The sequence below is a fragment of the Watersipora subatra genome, chromosome 3, assembly GCF_963576615.1.
Source record: "Watersipora subatra chromosome 3, tzWatSuba1.1, whole genome shotgun sequence".
NCBI classification, from domain to species: domain Eukaryota; kingdom Metazoa; phylum Bryozoa; class Gymnolaemata; order Cheilostomatida; family Watersiporidae; genus Watersipora; species Watersipora subatra.
Window position 1 is genome coordinate 13,681,208 of NC_088710.1, and position 18,315 is coordinate 13,699,522.

The window sequence follows — 18,315 nt, forward strand, 5'->3', positions numbered from 1 at the left end:
CACACTACACAGAGCTTATCAAATATACAGGTGTAAAAATAATGCTTTCAGTAATGGAATATAATCGCAAATCGAATCTTGAGTTACATAAAATACTAGCTTTGTAAGCATTTGATTATGGGCATTTCCTCTAACTTGAATAGCCCATTGTGTTTCTGTGGCCCAGATGCCGAACACCTTAGTACAAAATTTATCTTCGATGAAATAGTATTTGGGAGTATACAGCAGCAATGGCTGGTATTTTCGTCACTTTTGACCGAAAAACAGTAGGCTACTGGATTTAATAAGGCTGAGTCGTCTTGACAGGTGAAGTCAATTCACCCAATTCTTGTCTAATAGCTGGCACTAGGTACCTTTTGTATTCATAATAAAAACATTGTTTAAAGATTTCCAGTACTCCTGTCATTAAATCAACCGAGTGATTATTTCAGACTGCACCCATTTGTTTAGGGTAAACAATTTGTAGATGGCACTCCTACAGTCAAATCTCATGAGTAACTCAATTTGTAGTCTGCCATTGCTTTGGTTTTGGTGTGAGCCAATAAAAACCGTCGCTAAACATTATGGAACAGCCAATAGTACTAGTGAATTATAATATTAGGCGTATCATCTCCATTTTAAATATCTAATACCGAGTAAGATCGTAGATAAACGGAAAGTGTCATGATAGAACCTTGATAAATGAGAAATGGGTAAGTGCCGCAAAACAGTCATCTAGAATAGGAAATATTTAGGTGACTTTATGTCTATTAGTATGAATATCCTTGATATAGATACATGTACATACTAAGTTAGTGACCACCTCTATAGGCATACTCCTTACATTCATCATCCCAGCTGCGTTCTTCATTTTATTTTTTTGTATTATTTTTGTGCCATGGTTTAATTTGCTTTGAACGGCATTGGCCAGTGATAGTAAAGCTCATATCTATCCTTCTCATTCCAGAGCAGCATTGAATCATCAACTGCTCGTCATCCGCCAATAAATGCAATATCTTCATTATTTGGCAGCAATGCTTATCCATGCCAGTCTTAGAAAGTATATCATTTTTATTAATTTTTTATTGCTGTTTATGATTCATGTTACGTTACAAAGGAACTTACTCTGCCTTACAGCTGCAATATAACTTCCAAAAGGGTTGCATCCATCGGAAAGGAATCTCTTGTCGGGTCTGCAAGTCATTGTGAAACAATGGTATTCTATTAGATAGTAGTGAGTTTTTTTGCATTCTTTCTGCGTCTACTGACAAAAAAGGAAATAATGCAATCCTCTCGCTCTCCTGGAGATTATTACGCATTTCTATTTAATTTATGAATATATTGCTTCTTTATTTTTTTCTCAAGCTTTAGCAGTTTAGGGAGGGGACAATTCCATCAAGCATTTAATAGAAATCCATTTTGGATCTCAGCGCTTAGCAAACTTGGCAACGCATAAATATTATCGTTTTTATGGTTGGTACGGTAGTTTCATCTCACACTAGCGGAAAGCCCGGTGGTGTCCAGAATGTTTTCCATTTTCAATCCATAAGCCTCCAGGTGAGTATGTAAGTGGCTGATTCTCAGTAATCAGACAAAAGTTTGAGACCAAATATTTCTAGTGGCCTGGTGGATGGCACCGGAGCATAGCCTATGTGTGTGAAATTTGAATGAAATCAGCCATATCATAGGGTTACACGGACAAACAGACACGCAAAATGATAAAGTAGGATTTATTTGGTACAAATTTTATTTAAAATATAAATACTAAAAAATATAAATTAATATATAAGTAGTGAAAAGTGATTTCCATTTACTATCGCGCATGAAAAACCATTTTCTTCATCCCCTGACTCCTGCAATAGCAAAGATTAAAGCAAAGATGAATTTCTTGTTCAGTGAGATTTACTTGTCCGCATAGGTTAAAGGTGCTAAAGTTATGAACTTCTTGCTCAGTGACAAACATGATCGAGAAACCATAGACTGGCATAGAGTGTCACCGAGCGATAATAATACTCCCAGTCAAGATCTAATAATCTCTACCAGTTTTGTGGTTTCATCTGTCGTTTTGATGAATATTTCACCCGCCTAAAAATGTTTTACGGTTACAGTTGAATCGTGATTAGAGGCATTATTCTAAGCTATTCTCTTGTACGGCTATTGTTCTCGTTTCATTCATAAAATCGCTGTAGAGCGCAAATGAAATCATAACTTCTTTATCTCTGCCTCGGCTTTATTCGGTCAATGGATTGTCCAAAGTAAACAGCCGGATGCAGGCAGTTGACACTCCTGATTCTAATCCGCTAGTACATTTATCACGACTACGAAGCAATAAGTTATTCACCTTAACCAAATCTATTTTACGTTTGCAAGTATTATTGAAAACTGTCTGGCTCTATGTACATCGGTATTTAAGATAAACTTGCACAGAATTTTAGTAGATATAGATTTTATCAGAAAGTATCGGTTTTTTTTCTATCACTCGAGATTGTTTTTGATGTTTGAGGTAACGACTGCCAGGATGTTTGAAGATTAAAATCGACAAAACTTGATTGTGGTTAAAAAGCTTAGATCAAGCGAAAGTTGATTATGACGTCTATAGTTGCAAAAAGACGTACAGAATGGAGACTCATAACGCTGCAACTTAAACACGCCTTGAACAACTATAGCAATGTTAGTAACTAGTGACGTCATTTTGTTCATATTTTTCTTCTGAGCATTTTAACCGTGATCAAATTTGGTCAATCTTGAAACACCCTGGCAGTCAGATCACTTCAAACATTAAAAACAATCGCAAATGATAGAAAAATACCGACACTTTCTGATAAAATCTACTTAAATTCTGTGCAAGTTCATCTTTAAAGGTTTGGCTAGTTGACTCAAACTGTTACTCATCTGTTGTAGTTTTGTGTGAGCTGTCAGGTCTATGTATGCGGGCCATGTGCTCCCGCGCATCAGGCAGCACCCCTAGCTATCGGACAACATCAAATTATTCCCATTTCGCAGCCGGAGTCACACCAACAGCATCAGAAGCCAGTTTTTTGCTCTAAGCACCTTACTGAGGTATGGTTTGGGTGGGAAATGTTATTATATTTTACACGTTAACATAGTTACAGTTTTTAGGGCTGTCCCGCAAATAACTGAAGGCGCTTCCGGAGTTTTGCATGTAGGGCCTATGCTTGAAAAATATATCCTGACTGAAGGTGCAATGGATGAGCAGTCATTGAAGTCTGTGTGAACCCATAAACCGAAATTTATTTTTTTTACACACTGCTTTAAATCATGCCGGCTTTCGATAATGGACTGTCGACTAAAAAATAAAAATATAAAAATAAAATAAAAATATTTTTATTATTTGTTTCCCACGAACTCTTTTAGGACAAGCAGTTGATTGTTCGTAGTTTACAAGAATTCATGCTACTTTTGAATTTTGTATTATTACCTTCTAGCAGGTGGTTAAAAAGTTGTGTCTAGTAGCGTCACAGAAGAACATGATGAACAATCGTTAACGCTTACACAAATTGATACATTTGGAGTTGTCTTTGCTTACTACATTTAATGGTAAATGATCGATACAGTAATTACATGAGCGATTAGACGATGACCTGTAGGTGAACGCAACAAAAGTATCTTTAGTGTTCACCGAGTATGTCTGCTAACTCGCAAATGAGTCAGTTTTCACAGCCTACAAACATTAACGTTTTTACAAAGATTTCAGGTCAGTTTTTATGATGTATTGAAAAAGCATAGTTTTACCCAATGATATTGATGCCCTGCCTAACTCTGGTAGGAGAGCGCTTATCCTTATATCCTCAGACGCATATCCTTAGCCTGAGGTCTATACAACTCGGCTCTCTTGTATCATGGTGTACGCCGGTCATTATAGAAATGATTGAAATCATTGAAAATCTTCTTTCTCAATTCATTTACATTTGTGAAGGGTGCTCGCTCGATTAGAACTCGAATACGACACACAAACATGAGCTATGAGTAATTCAAAAGCACCCTAAAGTAGGCAATGTACCCACCTCTGATAATCTGTAAACCTATAATATTGGGAAGTTAAGATTCAGTATTTTCAGTTGATTTGCTCACTTTACCACTTTTTGTTTTCATAGCAACTATTTAAGATATTTATTAATCGTTCCTCACATTCTCTATGCATTGCTCATAACTTGTGTATGTGTAGAGAATTGGTAACATTGATGTCCGGTTTTGTCATACATTCTGCTATTTTAATCACATGAAATCTCGTAGCTGTGTCATTTAACCCGTAGCTGTAATGGAAAGGTACACTTCAGTAACAGCATTGATATATTTAATGGAAATTCCTTGGGCTACATTAAGTTTTCTTTTATCCGGACTTCAAAACGATCCATAAGTATTGCCTTTTGGCTAGTTTGGTAGATTCCTATTGCTCCTATGTTGTATAGGGTTATTGTTTCATAGGAGGTACTCGCTGGGGATACAAGAGAGGCATTATGATTGCAATCTTTTGCAATTGTAGAAAAATTATGGCAGTATTTGCATTTTGATTTGGTTACATGATGTTACACAATAATTGAGTTGGGCAGAGTTTGTTGACAACGGATAAGCAAATCAGGATGATGCATCCATTAAAAGGCATGGCCGAGATCTTTACGCATACTTAATGTTTAAGACTAGATAATCAATTGTTTGTTTGATAACAAACGGGTTTACCGGATGCTAAAAATGTTTTATTGGATTCGTTATTCGGTCATTAATAAAGTCAATACCATGTCAGTCATGTGTTGCTGAAAGCAGCAAGTAGACGATAACTCCAGGTTTATGGATATGAGTAGGACTGAACCAAAGGTTTTTTCATGTCCCGTTTCATAATAGATATGTTGCTAAGATTTTGTCTCATTTAGCGTTCGCATAAGGAATCCCAAGCACTGTCCGTATGCTACAGGGCATAGAGCCAGTTCGTGTACCATAACTAAATTATTTAGTTAAATTATTACTTAGCTTATTTGCTTTTTTAATATTCGATTTTCAGCTAGTGTTGTACTTTATTATATTCAGTCTCGAAATTGGAGTGGTCTACACAATTAGTGAACTTAGTATGCATTTATCAGCCCGGCAGGCTTATAAATATGTAGTCTCAATCCTTGCTACACTCAAACCTCTACTTACGATCAATTATTTTAACATACAAGTTTTGCAACATTCAATTTAAAAATCATGCCAACATTTGACTCTGTAGCTGAAGCAATTGTCAACATATGACCTGCGAGGTTTTTTGAAGCATTGGCTTCATAGACGAAGATGAAGAGGTCAAAATTGAAAATTAAATTTTTTTTCAAAAATGGGAAGTATAAACAAAAAAATGAATGAAGTAAGTTATTCTAAAATTCACTCTCATTTGAGCCGTTTTGGAAAGGGATTCCAATCTACGGCGTTTTCGTGGTGGCTGTGATTAACTGTTCGTTTTTGAGCTTTCAAGAACTTGTAATCACGTTTGTACATGTTTAGCACCTACAACGCAGCAGAGTAAGACATGGTGAATCTTTTGATACCAACTAACTGTAATGTGAATTTTGTTGCAAGTCAACCTTTAAATGTAGTCTACTTTAGAGTACTAGGTTGTGTTGTGCATCACAATCACCGCCTCTACCTCCGGACGGCCTCATTACCCAACCTACATTTCTGCTTTTAAGTAAATGACCTCTTGCTCACTTCCTTCGTAGTTTGTTTCATCACTTTCATTGATTGCGTTTGTTTGATTGTCTGTAGTACAATATATTGGTCATGGAGTTTTTATTTGTTTGTGAGCTATGGAACAAATTAAATGGTCTAAACTGTATTGTTATGGGAATATTCAGTTCAACATACAAAGCATGTCTCAGCATGCATTAAATTCATATTTAGATGCTCCATTGTACTTACATGAAAATATTTTATCGAGATTAAAATTATATTTGAGTAAGAATTTTTTGAAAAAACCCATTTTTGTATTTCCATGAAACTTCGAATTATCAGTAAAGCCAGCATGCAACTACTCAATGATAATTAAGGAGTTAGCTTCTGATACGCTGCAGACGTTTTTGTAAATCAATAACTTCCTTTAAAACTCTGCTTAGTTTCCTCAAGTTTATTGTAATAGTTTGATTTGCACTTTTTAAAACTAACCTTATTTCTAAACTAGCTTTGGTTACCTCATCATGCTAAAAATTAAGACAATCTCACATGGAGTTACTCTGGCCTAAATGGCGTTGATACGGGCCGGCACGCCTTAAATTATTTCTATTAAAATAATGTCAGATCACTTTTTTATAATTTATTGCCATTCCTCTGATGACACTCCCAGGCATGACGGCAAACTAAAACAAGCACGTGGTTGTTTACAATACCGCCTTCTAACAAAGAAAAAAGCGCTGCAACTTTTTTTAAAGGAAACATGCTGCTTGCGGTTCAAACTCGCTTTACTCATTTCAGCTTGAGCTGGGTGAAAAATGCATGCAAAAAATGAATTAGCAGTCTTTTTTCTCACTTGTTACTGCACACAGGCAGACGCTAGCCTGTTATAAGATTCAACATTCAGTGTAACAACTTTGATAGGCAATTTTATAATGAAAGTTCTAAAGTTTATATATGCTTTTGTGCTATTTATAGCAGTGAAAGGCTCAGATTGAGGGTTTTCCATAGTTTAACCAGCTTAGCTTGCTACAGAATCTCTTCTGATATGGTCAGATCCTCTTGCTATGAATTTAATTCCTTCCGATACATGCTTCATATGTTATAACTGTCATACGGCGTATCAACCATCCCTTAAAAGTACAGCTTAATTCATTTACTTCATCGCACAGCCCAAACACCTTACAAGTACCCCTGAAGATATTCTGTAGTTGTTCACACATAGCAATATATTAAATGAATTATATAAAATGACTAATAAAGAGGGAACCAATAGTAACGATAACAACCAATAGAAAATTGGTTGTTATCGTTACTTAGATGACTTACAATACAGGCAACATAGACCACAGATCACTTGGTCTACAGAAAAGTTAGTTTACAGATTAATTACAATACAGATGCCTTGCAATACAGATAACTTACAATACAGATAACTTACAATACAGATAGCTTACAATACAGATAACTTACAATACAGATAACTTACAATACAGATTAATTACAATACAGATAACTTTCAATACAGATAACTTACAATACAGATTAATTACAATACAGATAACTTTCAATACAGATAACTTACAATACAGATAACTTTCAATACAGATGACTTACAATACAGATGACTTACAATACAGATAACTTACAATACAGATTAATTACAATACAGATAACTTTCAATACAGATAACTTACAATACAGATAACTTTCAGTACAGATAACTTACAATACTGATAACTTACAATACTGATAACTTACAATACAGATAACTTACAATACAGATAACTTAGATTAGGCAAGGTTTAAGCTTCTTAGCTAATTTTTTGTTATTTCACATTTTTTTATTCTTTGTTTATTCTCTTTCAATCTCTCCTCTTTCACTTGTGACATTTTGACGATTTGAAAAGCTCTGCACATCACTTTCATAGCAATACATTGATTGCATTATGTAAGAGAGATATAAAAGATAATTAAGAAGCAATCAATAAAAGTAGGTTTTTTGTTACTCTACTTCAGCGATACGTGCACATGAGTGTAAGGTTGGCAATGATTAAGTCTTGTGATCGAGGGAATCTTAGAATATGTGGTGCAAATTACTCCCAACTTATACTAAATATAATCAAACCTATAATTTGATTTATGTGTTTCTATAATTTTACCATTTTATTTGTAATTTGCTTTATTTTTATGTACAAATTTATAACGTTTCGCTGTGTGATGATTTAATTTGTCTGTCAAAACAAATATCAGCTCAAATTTTACATCGTATGTTGAAAAATTCATATACTGAGACAATCGTAATACTAAGGATCTCTATTGTGTACTATTTTTTAAGCTTGTTTACTATAAATGGCAATTATTTACCTAAAAGTGTTCTATAAAAAATTGTTAGATTTTTTTCTCCAACTATCCTGATAGAAGGCCATAAGACCTTTGTTATCTGAAGATACCGTAAAACCTCTATTCGAATGCCATGGCACTCTATTTTTCAACCCATCCCCTATTAATAATAATGATGTTTACGTAAAGGTGGCGTTCAAATAAAGGGTGGCGTTGTATTTTTAACCCTTCTTCTAAAGTGGCGTTCTATTAGAGGTGGCATTCAATTAGAGGTTTTACGGTATGTGAAGATATAATGCAATAATGCATGATGCATCTACCTCATATCCCATCATTCTTAGCATCTTTATGTAGATATTCAGATATCTACGTAAAGAGTACCAATATATAATATACACACTTTTACTTATTTTGTTGGATTTTTTGCTCGGGTAGCATGTTTTACATTATAAATCAGAATACGCTGTATTTGATACTAAATATACTACATGTGTCTAATATTATAATAGTATGCATACTTGCGGTCTAGTTAAGGAAGGTCTTAAAGAGTTGCGGGACATGGAGGGTAATACTGATTTGCGTAACAGCTATAAAACTGCAATTACTTCCACATCTCACGGTGCCTTCTCCAATACCTGGGTGTGCCTACAATAAAACCCTTTTTATTTTCACTAAACTAGGCCACAGATGTGCATACTATTATAAGGATATTTAGTAGGTTTATCATTCACTGCAGCAAAGACTCAGCTCTGTAACAACTCAGCTCCGTGCAATGATGTTAGAAACAAACATGTGACTGCCAGAAGGTGATAGAGATGTATCATTACATTCACATGATATTGAGATAAAGAACAGTTGTTTCATTCCAGTTTTTTGACATGCCAAAGTATTGTAGTTATGGCAATGGTGACATATCCGTAAAAGGTATGTCAATGTGAAAGTATGTCGCAGTAAAGATGCTTCTGCGAAACTAGACAACAACTGAAATTTTAGGGTCATTTATAGCGTTTTTGCTCCGGAAGATTTTGGATCTGGGAATTGGATTTAGGATCTGGGATCTTGGATTTGTGAATTTCTATTCCTTTTGACATTAAAATGAACATAGCATCAGATAATATTATCAAAAAGCTTTGTTTTGTAGTAAAACCTTCGGTTATATTTTCTCCTTTTGAAAATCTGCCAGTGATAGATAAATGCATGCGCCAAGTGGATAAATCATTTGAGGATGTTGTAATTTGTTCTGTGGGATTACCATGCTTTCTACTCAACTGTTCCTAGTAGTGTAGATAGTTGAGACGCTGCATCTGCTTGAGAAGAATAAGCTCCTAAAATTGGTTGAACTCACAAGATTAAATTGTTGTATGGATATTTGCTGGTGCCCCTTTTTACATTACTAGAACGCTTCATATAACAACAACAGTAATAATAAAACCTCTACGCACGAAATTACTTAGTTTTGAAATTCTTTATGTATGTTTAAATTGTCATTTGTCAAAACAAATATTTTATCAAAATATATATTAAGCAGTTTAATTCATTGTATTCCTTCAAAATCTACAATAACTCCTATAAATATTGCGTATAGAATTAAAATGGATGCATTATGTAATGCTGTCAAAAATTCAATGGCTAAGATAAAATTATATGTAATCACACTAAATTAATCAAGTTAGAGGTACCTTAACAAGAGCGGAGGCTTGGAGGTATGGAGGTAGAGGTAGTGGTTGACACTCCTAAACATGAAAGAAAAGAAAGTCTCCCAATATTGTCTTTCGTAGTTTGCTTTTCATCGGACCAAATGTTCAAGTGCTGATGACAAATGTACATATATGTCAACTGGTAGCATTCAATATTTACATACGAAGGATGTAACAGATAAGCAATAGGATAATAAAGGATAGACAAACAATACTTAAAAATTATTGCTATACAATAGTACGAATATTTATTAGAAAATGTATACTAAAATATACAGAACCTGAAAATTATTGCTATACAATATAAAATTAAAATATTGGACTTTCTAGATGTGTGTCTCCGTTTATGTTTTTGAGATCTGACTGCTTCAATTGCATTCTCATGGTCATATGTTGACTTAGTTCACTCCTTGGCTGGATGCTTTGGCTTCCAGTTGCATGCTCTTATTCGAATGATGGTTTGCAAAAAAGTTAAGTTTGTCAAAGTTGAAAAAATATTGGCCATAAAAATTTGCTATTCTAGAAAGTCATATTTTTAAAACAGCATTTCGGCTTTGTTTTGATAAGTATTTTCTTATATAGTCAAACGATTTTTGTATATTCTAGCACAAATACGGTGTAATTTTCATGTAATGATATAGTACTGTAGTCGTCTCCATTAATATTTTTCAGATGTCACAAGTTCGTCGACCCGTTTTTAAGACATAAAAATGGAATTAAAAGATAGTATTTAGCTAAAATTACCTAACGATATTATTAAGATCCTAATTTGTGATGCTATCTGCTGGTAAAAGTACATTCGTCTTGTAAGCAGTTAACCTTTGACTTGAAGGGGTGTCACATGTGTCCCAATATCACTATAACAAACTCGTTACACGTGTAGCTCATACTTTGGGGATGAGTAACGTGCTATGGGCTTCACCATCCGCTTTACATTATCGTCACAGCATCTCAACATGTGATAAGCAAAGTTCATGTCCTAATCTGTAACCAGTAAATATCTTTAGGTTTAAAACTATCAACTTCCGACATAAAAATGATCTTTGCAAGTGATCATTCAACAAAACTTCAAATAAATTTATTCAAAGGCACCAAATCTCTTGACAATTTTTTCTAAAACTGTTCCTAATAAGGTAAACAACATTTCCGCACCAATCAACTAAATGATCAAAAAAAAGTCATTCAAAAATCAATTTATTAGTAAAAACTTATATCTCTAGGTTTATGCAAAAATCTTTTTTCAGATTGTTCTAGAAAGATGCTATAAGCAGTCTTCTATATTAAATTTAGATATTTATAATCTATCCTCAGTGTGGAGCGGATATCGATGTCTTTAATATGAAATGGTATGAGCTAAAACAAAGAATGAGCAACTCCAAATATGTTTAATATATACGAAGTTGATCGAAAAAGAAAGGGTATTTTGAGTTAGAGTTTTTGCTTTCATTGGATGTAAATATGTTTAGAGATGTAATACTTGTTTTAGGTTACTATGGACCGTTATGATCAAGCTAGTCTGAATATCTGTATCATTCGTGACTTCTTACAATAACAGTCATCCAATGGAGCTATGAATAGAGTTATAAAATGTTTTATGAAACAGGAATAGGTTTTTACATGTATTTGTTTTAAACGACCTGCAGTATTTTGAAATGGACATAGTTATTTGTTTGTGACTTTAACCGCTACAGACTAGTACAGTCAACTAGCTGATGTATCCTAGTCGAGATAGATAGAGATGCGAAGGAGGAAGTCAAACAGTTGAATATAATAGTCTCAGGCCTGTCACTATCAATGAGTTTTTATGATCTTTTTGATTTGCTGACCTGAAGGAAATGGGTCAGTTTGTCAATATTGATCCCTCGGCGAGTCGTCATCTTTTAGTTATATGACTAAAGTGTGTCGAAGCACCTTAGCTTGATCAGTGGATCATCGTTGCCCTCGGCGTACAAAACTTTTGAGGAACGATCGCTGATCAGAGTAACAAAAATGCTTTCTTATTGAAACGATATATACTTTCAATACTGATTTGCTTAGTTGGATAGACTGAGCTCTACAGTTTTTGTATTGAAACGATTTATACTTTCAATACTGATTTGCTTAGTTGGATAGACTGAGCTCCACAATGCGTCCTTCATACTGAAGCTGTTATGTCATAGATCATTGGTTAGGTTATGCTTTGATTTCAGGTTGACCAACATTTGTGTCTGAAAATCCATCATGTTGGTCGACTCACCAACATGATAGTCGCAGTACTGAATCATTAGCTTATCATCGTCATTTGGACGTATAGTGTCTTAGCGATTGGGTTCTTGTTTGGAAGCATCGCAATCGTTGTGTTGGCTTGCCCCCCTTGACAGCCCTTGCTCTTGTTACAGAAGCTGGAGTATTGCTGTAATAACTGCACTCAGCCTGTCTGCCGGGAATGCATAGTTGTTGAACATATTGGTCACAACATTGTGCGTATCTCTGAAACGGCTCAACTTTTCAAGCGACATATCCCCTCAATCATGAGCGATCTCAAAGGGCAAGGGGCGCGCATCAGCAATGTCCTCACACAGGTAAACAGTATCTGAGTTTTGTAGTGCGTGGCCGTAAAAAGTTTATTAAGCGATGCCAAAATGATAAAGCGGAGCCATTTGAAACATTTTTCAAGTTGACCTTGGAATCAAATTGCTAATCGGAAATCTGATTATCTCAGTATTGGCAAATTTCATGAGTAGGTGCTTTCCCATCATCAACAATATTGTACACTTGGTATTTGCATTGTAAAATTCAGTTGACTAGTTTCAAAACCTAATTTTGGCCTGTTGCCAGCTGTCTGTTTATTCTACATATATGAATATTTGTGAGCAGCAAAATAAGCATCGTAAGCTTGGCATGAACACAGTTGTAACAGCAAAGCGCTATTTCTGGCTGGGTTATTCACCATTATACATCAGAGGAAAGTAATTTTAAAGGAGTGACCTTGTGACACTGAAATTTTTGAAATGCGTTTTGGAAAAACGCCAAGTTTTACGCGCCTATTCCGCCTTATCTCGTCAGCCATTTATTTGGTTGGAAGAAAGTAAAGGATTGGCAACTAGTTCAAATTGTAAACATGCTCTGATATGCTTGATTCCAACAAGTGACTCCAAGGCCTAGTCAGATTGCCAATTTTAGTAACCCTCTTGGCATGCTGCCAATTAGTGCTGTTTAGCAAAGCCTTGCTCAACACCTACTAATGGTTGATATTTACTAGGCTAGGCTACTTTCCTATCTCTTTTTTTACAAGGAACGTCCCTGGCTATCCCCTAGTGGGGTTCTAGCTAGAGTAATCTCGATGACACCGACTGCTCGCTTGTTGTACTAGTAACACAATATTTTGGTTTGGTTGTGTTGGAAGTTTTTACTCACGTTTTCCTAACCTCATGATTTAACCATAATCTTTGGCAGTAGAGACTTGCATTCCGTGATGTAAACATCGTTGAACTTTTACTATAGCTGCTGATATTAAAGTTATATTCTCATATCCCTGTTATTTTGTGTGTACTTTTCAACGTGCTTTTGCGTTTCACCTGTCTCCATCACTCCTCCGACTGCTAGCTTTTTGACAGTTTAAATAGCAACTTAAAATTCTGCAACATGAGTAATAATAAATACATTTGATAAACTCATTAAACAGCGGACTGTAAAAGTGACATGCGAAATCCGGCAGCGTTGGAAGATCCGGGCACAACATTATTTATGTGGAGATAACTTCGGCTAAATCACCATTTGAAAAATTCTATCTGGTTTGGGCGACTATTAATACTTGAGTAGGATGAGATGGAGCTATTCTTATTGTGTTTGGTATTGCTGGTTGGTATACCTTGGCCTGTTTTTATCCGTAATAGCGTTGAAATTTATACTATTTCTTTCGAGTACCAAAACCCGGGTCCTTCAATCACGATTATAAATAAAAATGCCTTATACTAGCAAGGCATTTTTATTTGTAATGAAAAGTAGCAGGCAGCACCTTTCTTTTCTCACAATGCGCCCTCTTGAGCAAGAGCCAAATGGCGGGTTTGCTCCTGGAGAGTTTTCTTCCCATTGCTCGCAGCAAGCTGTTCACATAACAAATTTATAAGTTATACGACAATAGTTTATCAACTGATACAAATATATATTCATGAACAATTGACATAAACAAACCATACTTATAATGCATGCAGAAACAAAAATATTTGCATTGTTTGCTCAGCCAGTTGCGTTGTGATTGTTGCTTTCGATGGAACGAACATATTCTGGTTGTTCAATATCTGCCACAATGTTTTCTGACCTCAATTCTTCTTTTGCACTGCTCAACTAACCGATATTAGCATCGAAACAATTTTTTTAGCAGAGCAAAACTTGTACGCGTTGCATTTTGTCGCATTTTCCAATACGTAAAAGTTTTGCTCGCTAAGCATAACTTTTAGCCTAAAACTAGTCATTCATATCCCATCGTGAATGTAAACCGTTTTTCATATACCACTTCGAAATATCAAGACCACGTTAAACAAAGAACTACTGTTAGCCTCATACAGTTATTAATTATTTTTATGGTGTTGCTTTCAAAGTTTTAATGAAAACCATGTAAAGCCTTATAGTTGGACAACGAGAGAATTAATTGTTATTGATGTAAACGATTCGGTATTAAAACGATTTTTTGGACACTTTTCTATTGATCACTTGTATTATAGGTTCGTAAAGATCAAAAACTGTCAAAGTGGTGGGTCAAATAGAGGTGGCGTTCAATTAAAGGGTGGTTCTCTATTTTTCAAACTTTCTCCCATAGTGGCATTCAAATAGAGGTAGCGTTTAAATAGAGGTGGCATTTAAATAGAGGTGGCATTTAAACGGTATGAACGATGTCACAAACACTGCACTTTTACATTTCACAAAACTTGACAAGAAAATAGCAAATCACGGTAATCGTAATCGTACTCACAGAGGGATCCCATTAGGCCCAGAGTATGAGAGCGATTTATATTTCAATTATATATGTATTTCAATTTTTTACTTATTTAAAATTTGACATGTTCATTAGTCAATTTTGAGGATCAACAAAGTTTAGGAAAATAGATGAAGAGTGTCACAGGTACGTTGCCCTTAAGCGCTTTACAAAATGTAACAAAAAACAGCAAACATCTGTGACCACTATTACAACGAAGGGATCTCACCGGGTGAGGTCTCATACTTGTGAGACCCCACCAATCTCACAAGTATGAATTCGGTGGGATCTCATACTTATTGTGATGAGTATGAGATCATAGTATGAGAAGCTTGCTTACTTTATATATTTTAATTTTTTATGAAGGATTATCGCATTGTTTGAAAAAGTGCTCAATAGTAAAACTAGAGCTGACTAAAATAAAATTTGAGTAAAAGTTACCAAAATGGTTAAAGCATTTTACTACTAAAATCTTATTTATTTTAAACCTATAATTGCTTAGCTTGCCTTTACACGTTTACCAACATTTGGTCATTTTACCTGAAGAGTGCACCTACTATGCATGAAACTATTTTAATTTTTTATATTTTTTTAAATAAATTTTTTTACCGTTTGAAATACTGAAGTCGAGGAAGCTGGACCATGAAGTAGCGAGAGATCACTGTATTTGCTGTTTTTTGCTGAATGAAGAAACAGTAACAGTTAATGTTAGTAGAGAAAATAGCAATTTGGGCTGATGACACAATCAAACTAGAAAAAATAAGTTCCAACAGATTTAGTTACCGTAATGAAAGAATAATCTTGAAAGATTTATAAACAGTTCCTATTTATACTAGTGACTTCTAAATATCTGTTACGAGTGAGAATATATTTCTTCATATATAAATAATTGTATGTGTGAATCTCTATGGTCTTTGTTTTTTTAAAAGTAAATCATTGATTAAACTAGCTTGTGTTGAAAATGAATGAAATGGTGTCACGATGTTTGTTAAAATCGTCTATTTCAGTCAACTACCGATGCATTCCTGTTATCCCTTTCTCATCATCTCTAACATGCTCGTTTTGACATAACTCACCAAAAACACCTTGCCACAAAAGACGCATTTCATCGGCAGGCGTAACCAGGCCTTTTCACAGACATTAACTAATTCAAGTTATTTATCTTTGTGGACTAACTGTCACAGCAATTGTTTTGTAGGTAGTTTACGCCTGGCATGTTTGTTTATTATTAAACACATGTAATCTTAGTTCTAGATTAAATTTGTGTTATATTTTATAATATATTATAAAATAATTTTATTATAATTATAAACAATAAATATTATTAATTAATAATATTTATTAATTAATATTAATTTATAAATAATAATAATAAATTGTAATTTTATAATGCAATTTTGGCTGTAGCAATTACAGTACGCTGTCTTCAATGCAAATTGGATGCTGGCTGTGTCAGTGAGAAGCTTCAAATAAGACCGATTCAGCTTGTCTAATGACCTTTGATTTGACCTTTTTTATTGTTCTCCGATAAATAAGGACCATAAAAATGCTTCCTTTGAAGATGGATCTTTCTTGCTTTCGTTTAATTGAAGAATGCTATGAATGAGAAGTTTTTTTAAGCATGGAACACAGTGAAGGTAGGGAATATGTTTCCTCATTTGCTGGCAAACTCACTAAACCATTCCTCTAGCATGAGTGTGATAGGGATCGGCTGCTTGACTCGCTTCTCGTGATTATGGTATGATACAAACCAACATGCTGGTTGCTGCGGGTTTGTCACTTCCGCTATAATGAGAATAGTTTAAATAAAAACCTATTTTGAGAAGTATTCAGTTAAGCTTGATGTTACCAGCATAAAAATGGAGCAACTGTGGTGCACCAGTGCAAAATGGCTCTTCTCTAGTGGCATTTCTCTATCGACAATTTGACACTCTCGCGAAACATATTTGGTATGACTTACAATTTCAATTAAACCGTGAACTGTTTCACCCTTGTTGCATTAGCCTGATCAATCTTTCACGAGATCTGTTCAAATCGTTCCCATGTATTGAAGTATATTTTTATAATAATGAAAATTGCGTACGTTGGCATTACACAACCTTGACCTAGAAAGCAAATGAATTGCTAATCGATGAAGCTGTTAGTATAAAAACTTTGAATTATATGGTTCAACAATTATGTGTATGCAGCGCAGTTCATTTTTATCAGAATTGTGACAAAAAATGTGTATACATTCTAGGAAAATGTCAAAATGTGTTTTGCTAAATAACTTGTCATATTATCTGTCACACATTCTTGCAGACTTCAGTCATGGAAAATTAGCAAATATTCTTGCTCAATTAGTGTGAAAAGGCTGCAAGAGTCGACAAAAAGTGAATGCATTCACTAGATTTGTACCTTTCTAATTTGGAAGGCCACCAATAAGATTTAGAGCACTTACAAGTCTCTTTATTGGCTAAGGTGAACGCTAAATCGTAATGATTAGACCTCCATCAGTCGGTTGTGCAGGAAACGAACTAGTTGTTGACTGGCCAATAACAAGTGTTGACATGTTTATTTTACCAATAAAAGCTATTATTCTAAGTGTCCACAGGAAAGGTTGTAGCGGTGCAAGGTAACAGGGTTAGTTCGGAAAGGCTGAGTGAGAGCTCAGGCTATATTTGTCATAGTTAACAGAGTCAAGAAAATACAAAGCTGTAGAACCACAGCAGCAAATAAATTTTAACCTAATGGTTTTCTCTAATATTAGGTGGTCATAGATGTTGCAAGAATTCGTATAGCCAGTTGCCATAGACCGCAATAAAAAATGTTTTTGATTTATCTGGTTTCGTAAGTTTAACCAAATAATAGGTTTTATCAACATTTTCAAGTCGTGAACATGGGCGGAAAGATTCGTGATCTTCTCAAAGTATCGACCGGAAACAGTTGCAAAGCAATATAATTATATTATACTCACTCGTATTGCGAACTAGATTCTCTAAATATGGTCTGTTCAAAATCCTGTTAATGATGGCTTCCGAGAATAGTTAATTTTAACAGACAATTTTTTATATTTCCAATTTGGGCAAAGGAAGAATTTCCTGCCAGCGCACTCCAAAAGATGATAAGCACAGCGCAAACAGATTTGTGTAGTTCTATAACCGCTGTATGAAATTTAACGCGGGACATATATACATGTTGCAAACTTGTTCAGTACTTGTGGAATCTGCTTGACTGCGTTATGACTAGTTAGTTATTAGAATAATACATATTTTTTATTCAGATAGCTTAACCTCGAGAAATACATGCATTTTACTCGGGCAAGTTTGGTATGGGAGCCGCTTTATGAGAATATTTTGTTACTCAAAGAATTTGGCAGCGTTGGAATGCTACATATTTGTAACATGTAAGCTCTAGGTGATGCTTGATGGAACAGCAATGAATTGCGGAATAGTCAGAAAGTATACATCTACATGGATATGTGTACTAAACAATTTCCTTGGTAGCACAAGCAATTCCGTTTTCTAAATGACTCGGATAACAACATTTCTATGGAAACGCTAATCAATATTAAATCCACTCAAACCTCTACAGTCGATCCCCACTCAATTCATCCTGCTATTCTTCATATGTTAAGCGGTCACTGAGCGATTATTTCTATAGGAACACATTAATTTTTGTTTTATTTGATCGACAGCTCACAACTTA

The 18,315-nt window shown here is 34.7% G+C and overlaps 1 protein-coding gene across 2 annotated transcripts in view; it reads left to right on the forward strand.

Annotated features, from left to right (window-relative positions):
- The window catches only part of LOC137389890 (E3 ubiquitin-protein ligase TRIM71-like), a 47,775-nt gene that overhangs the window by 2,274 nt on the left and 27,186 nt on the right, over window positions 1-18,315 (forward strand). For both annotated transcript variants that reach the window (XM_068076045.1, XM_068076046.1), the window contains exons 3-4: window positions 2,881-3,039; window positions 12,053-12,235. In XM_068076045.1, the coding sequence (XP_067932146.1) occupies window positions 2,881-3,039; window positions 12,053-12,235 (342 nt within the window). The remainder of the gene's footprint in view (window positions 1-2,880; window positions 3,040-12,052; window positions 12,236-18,315) is intronic.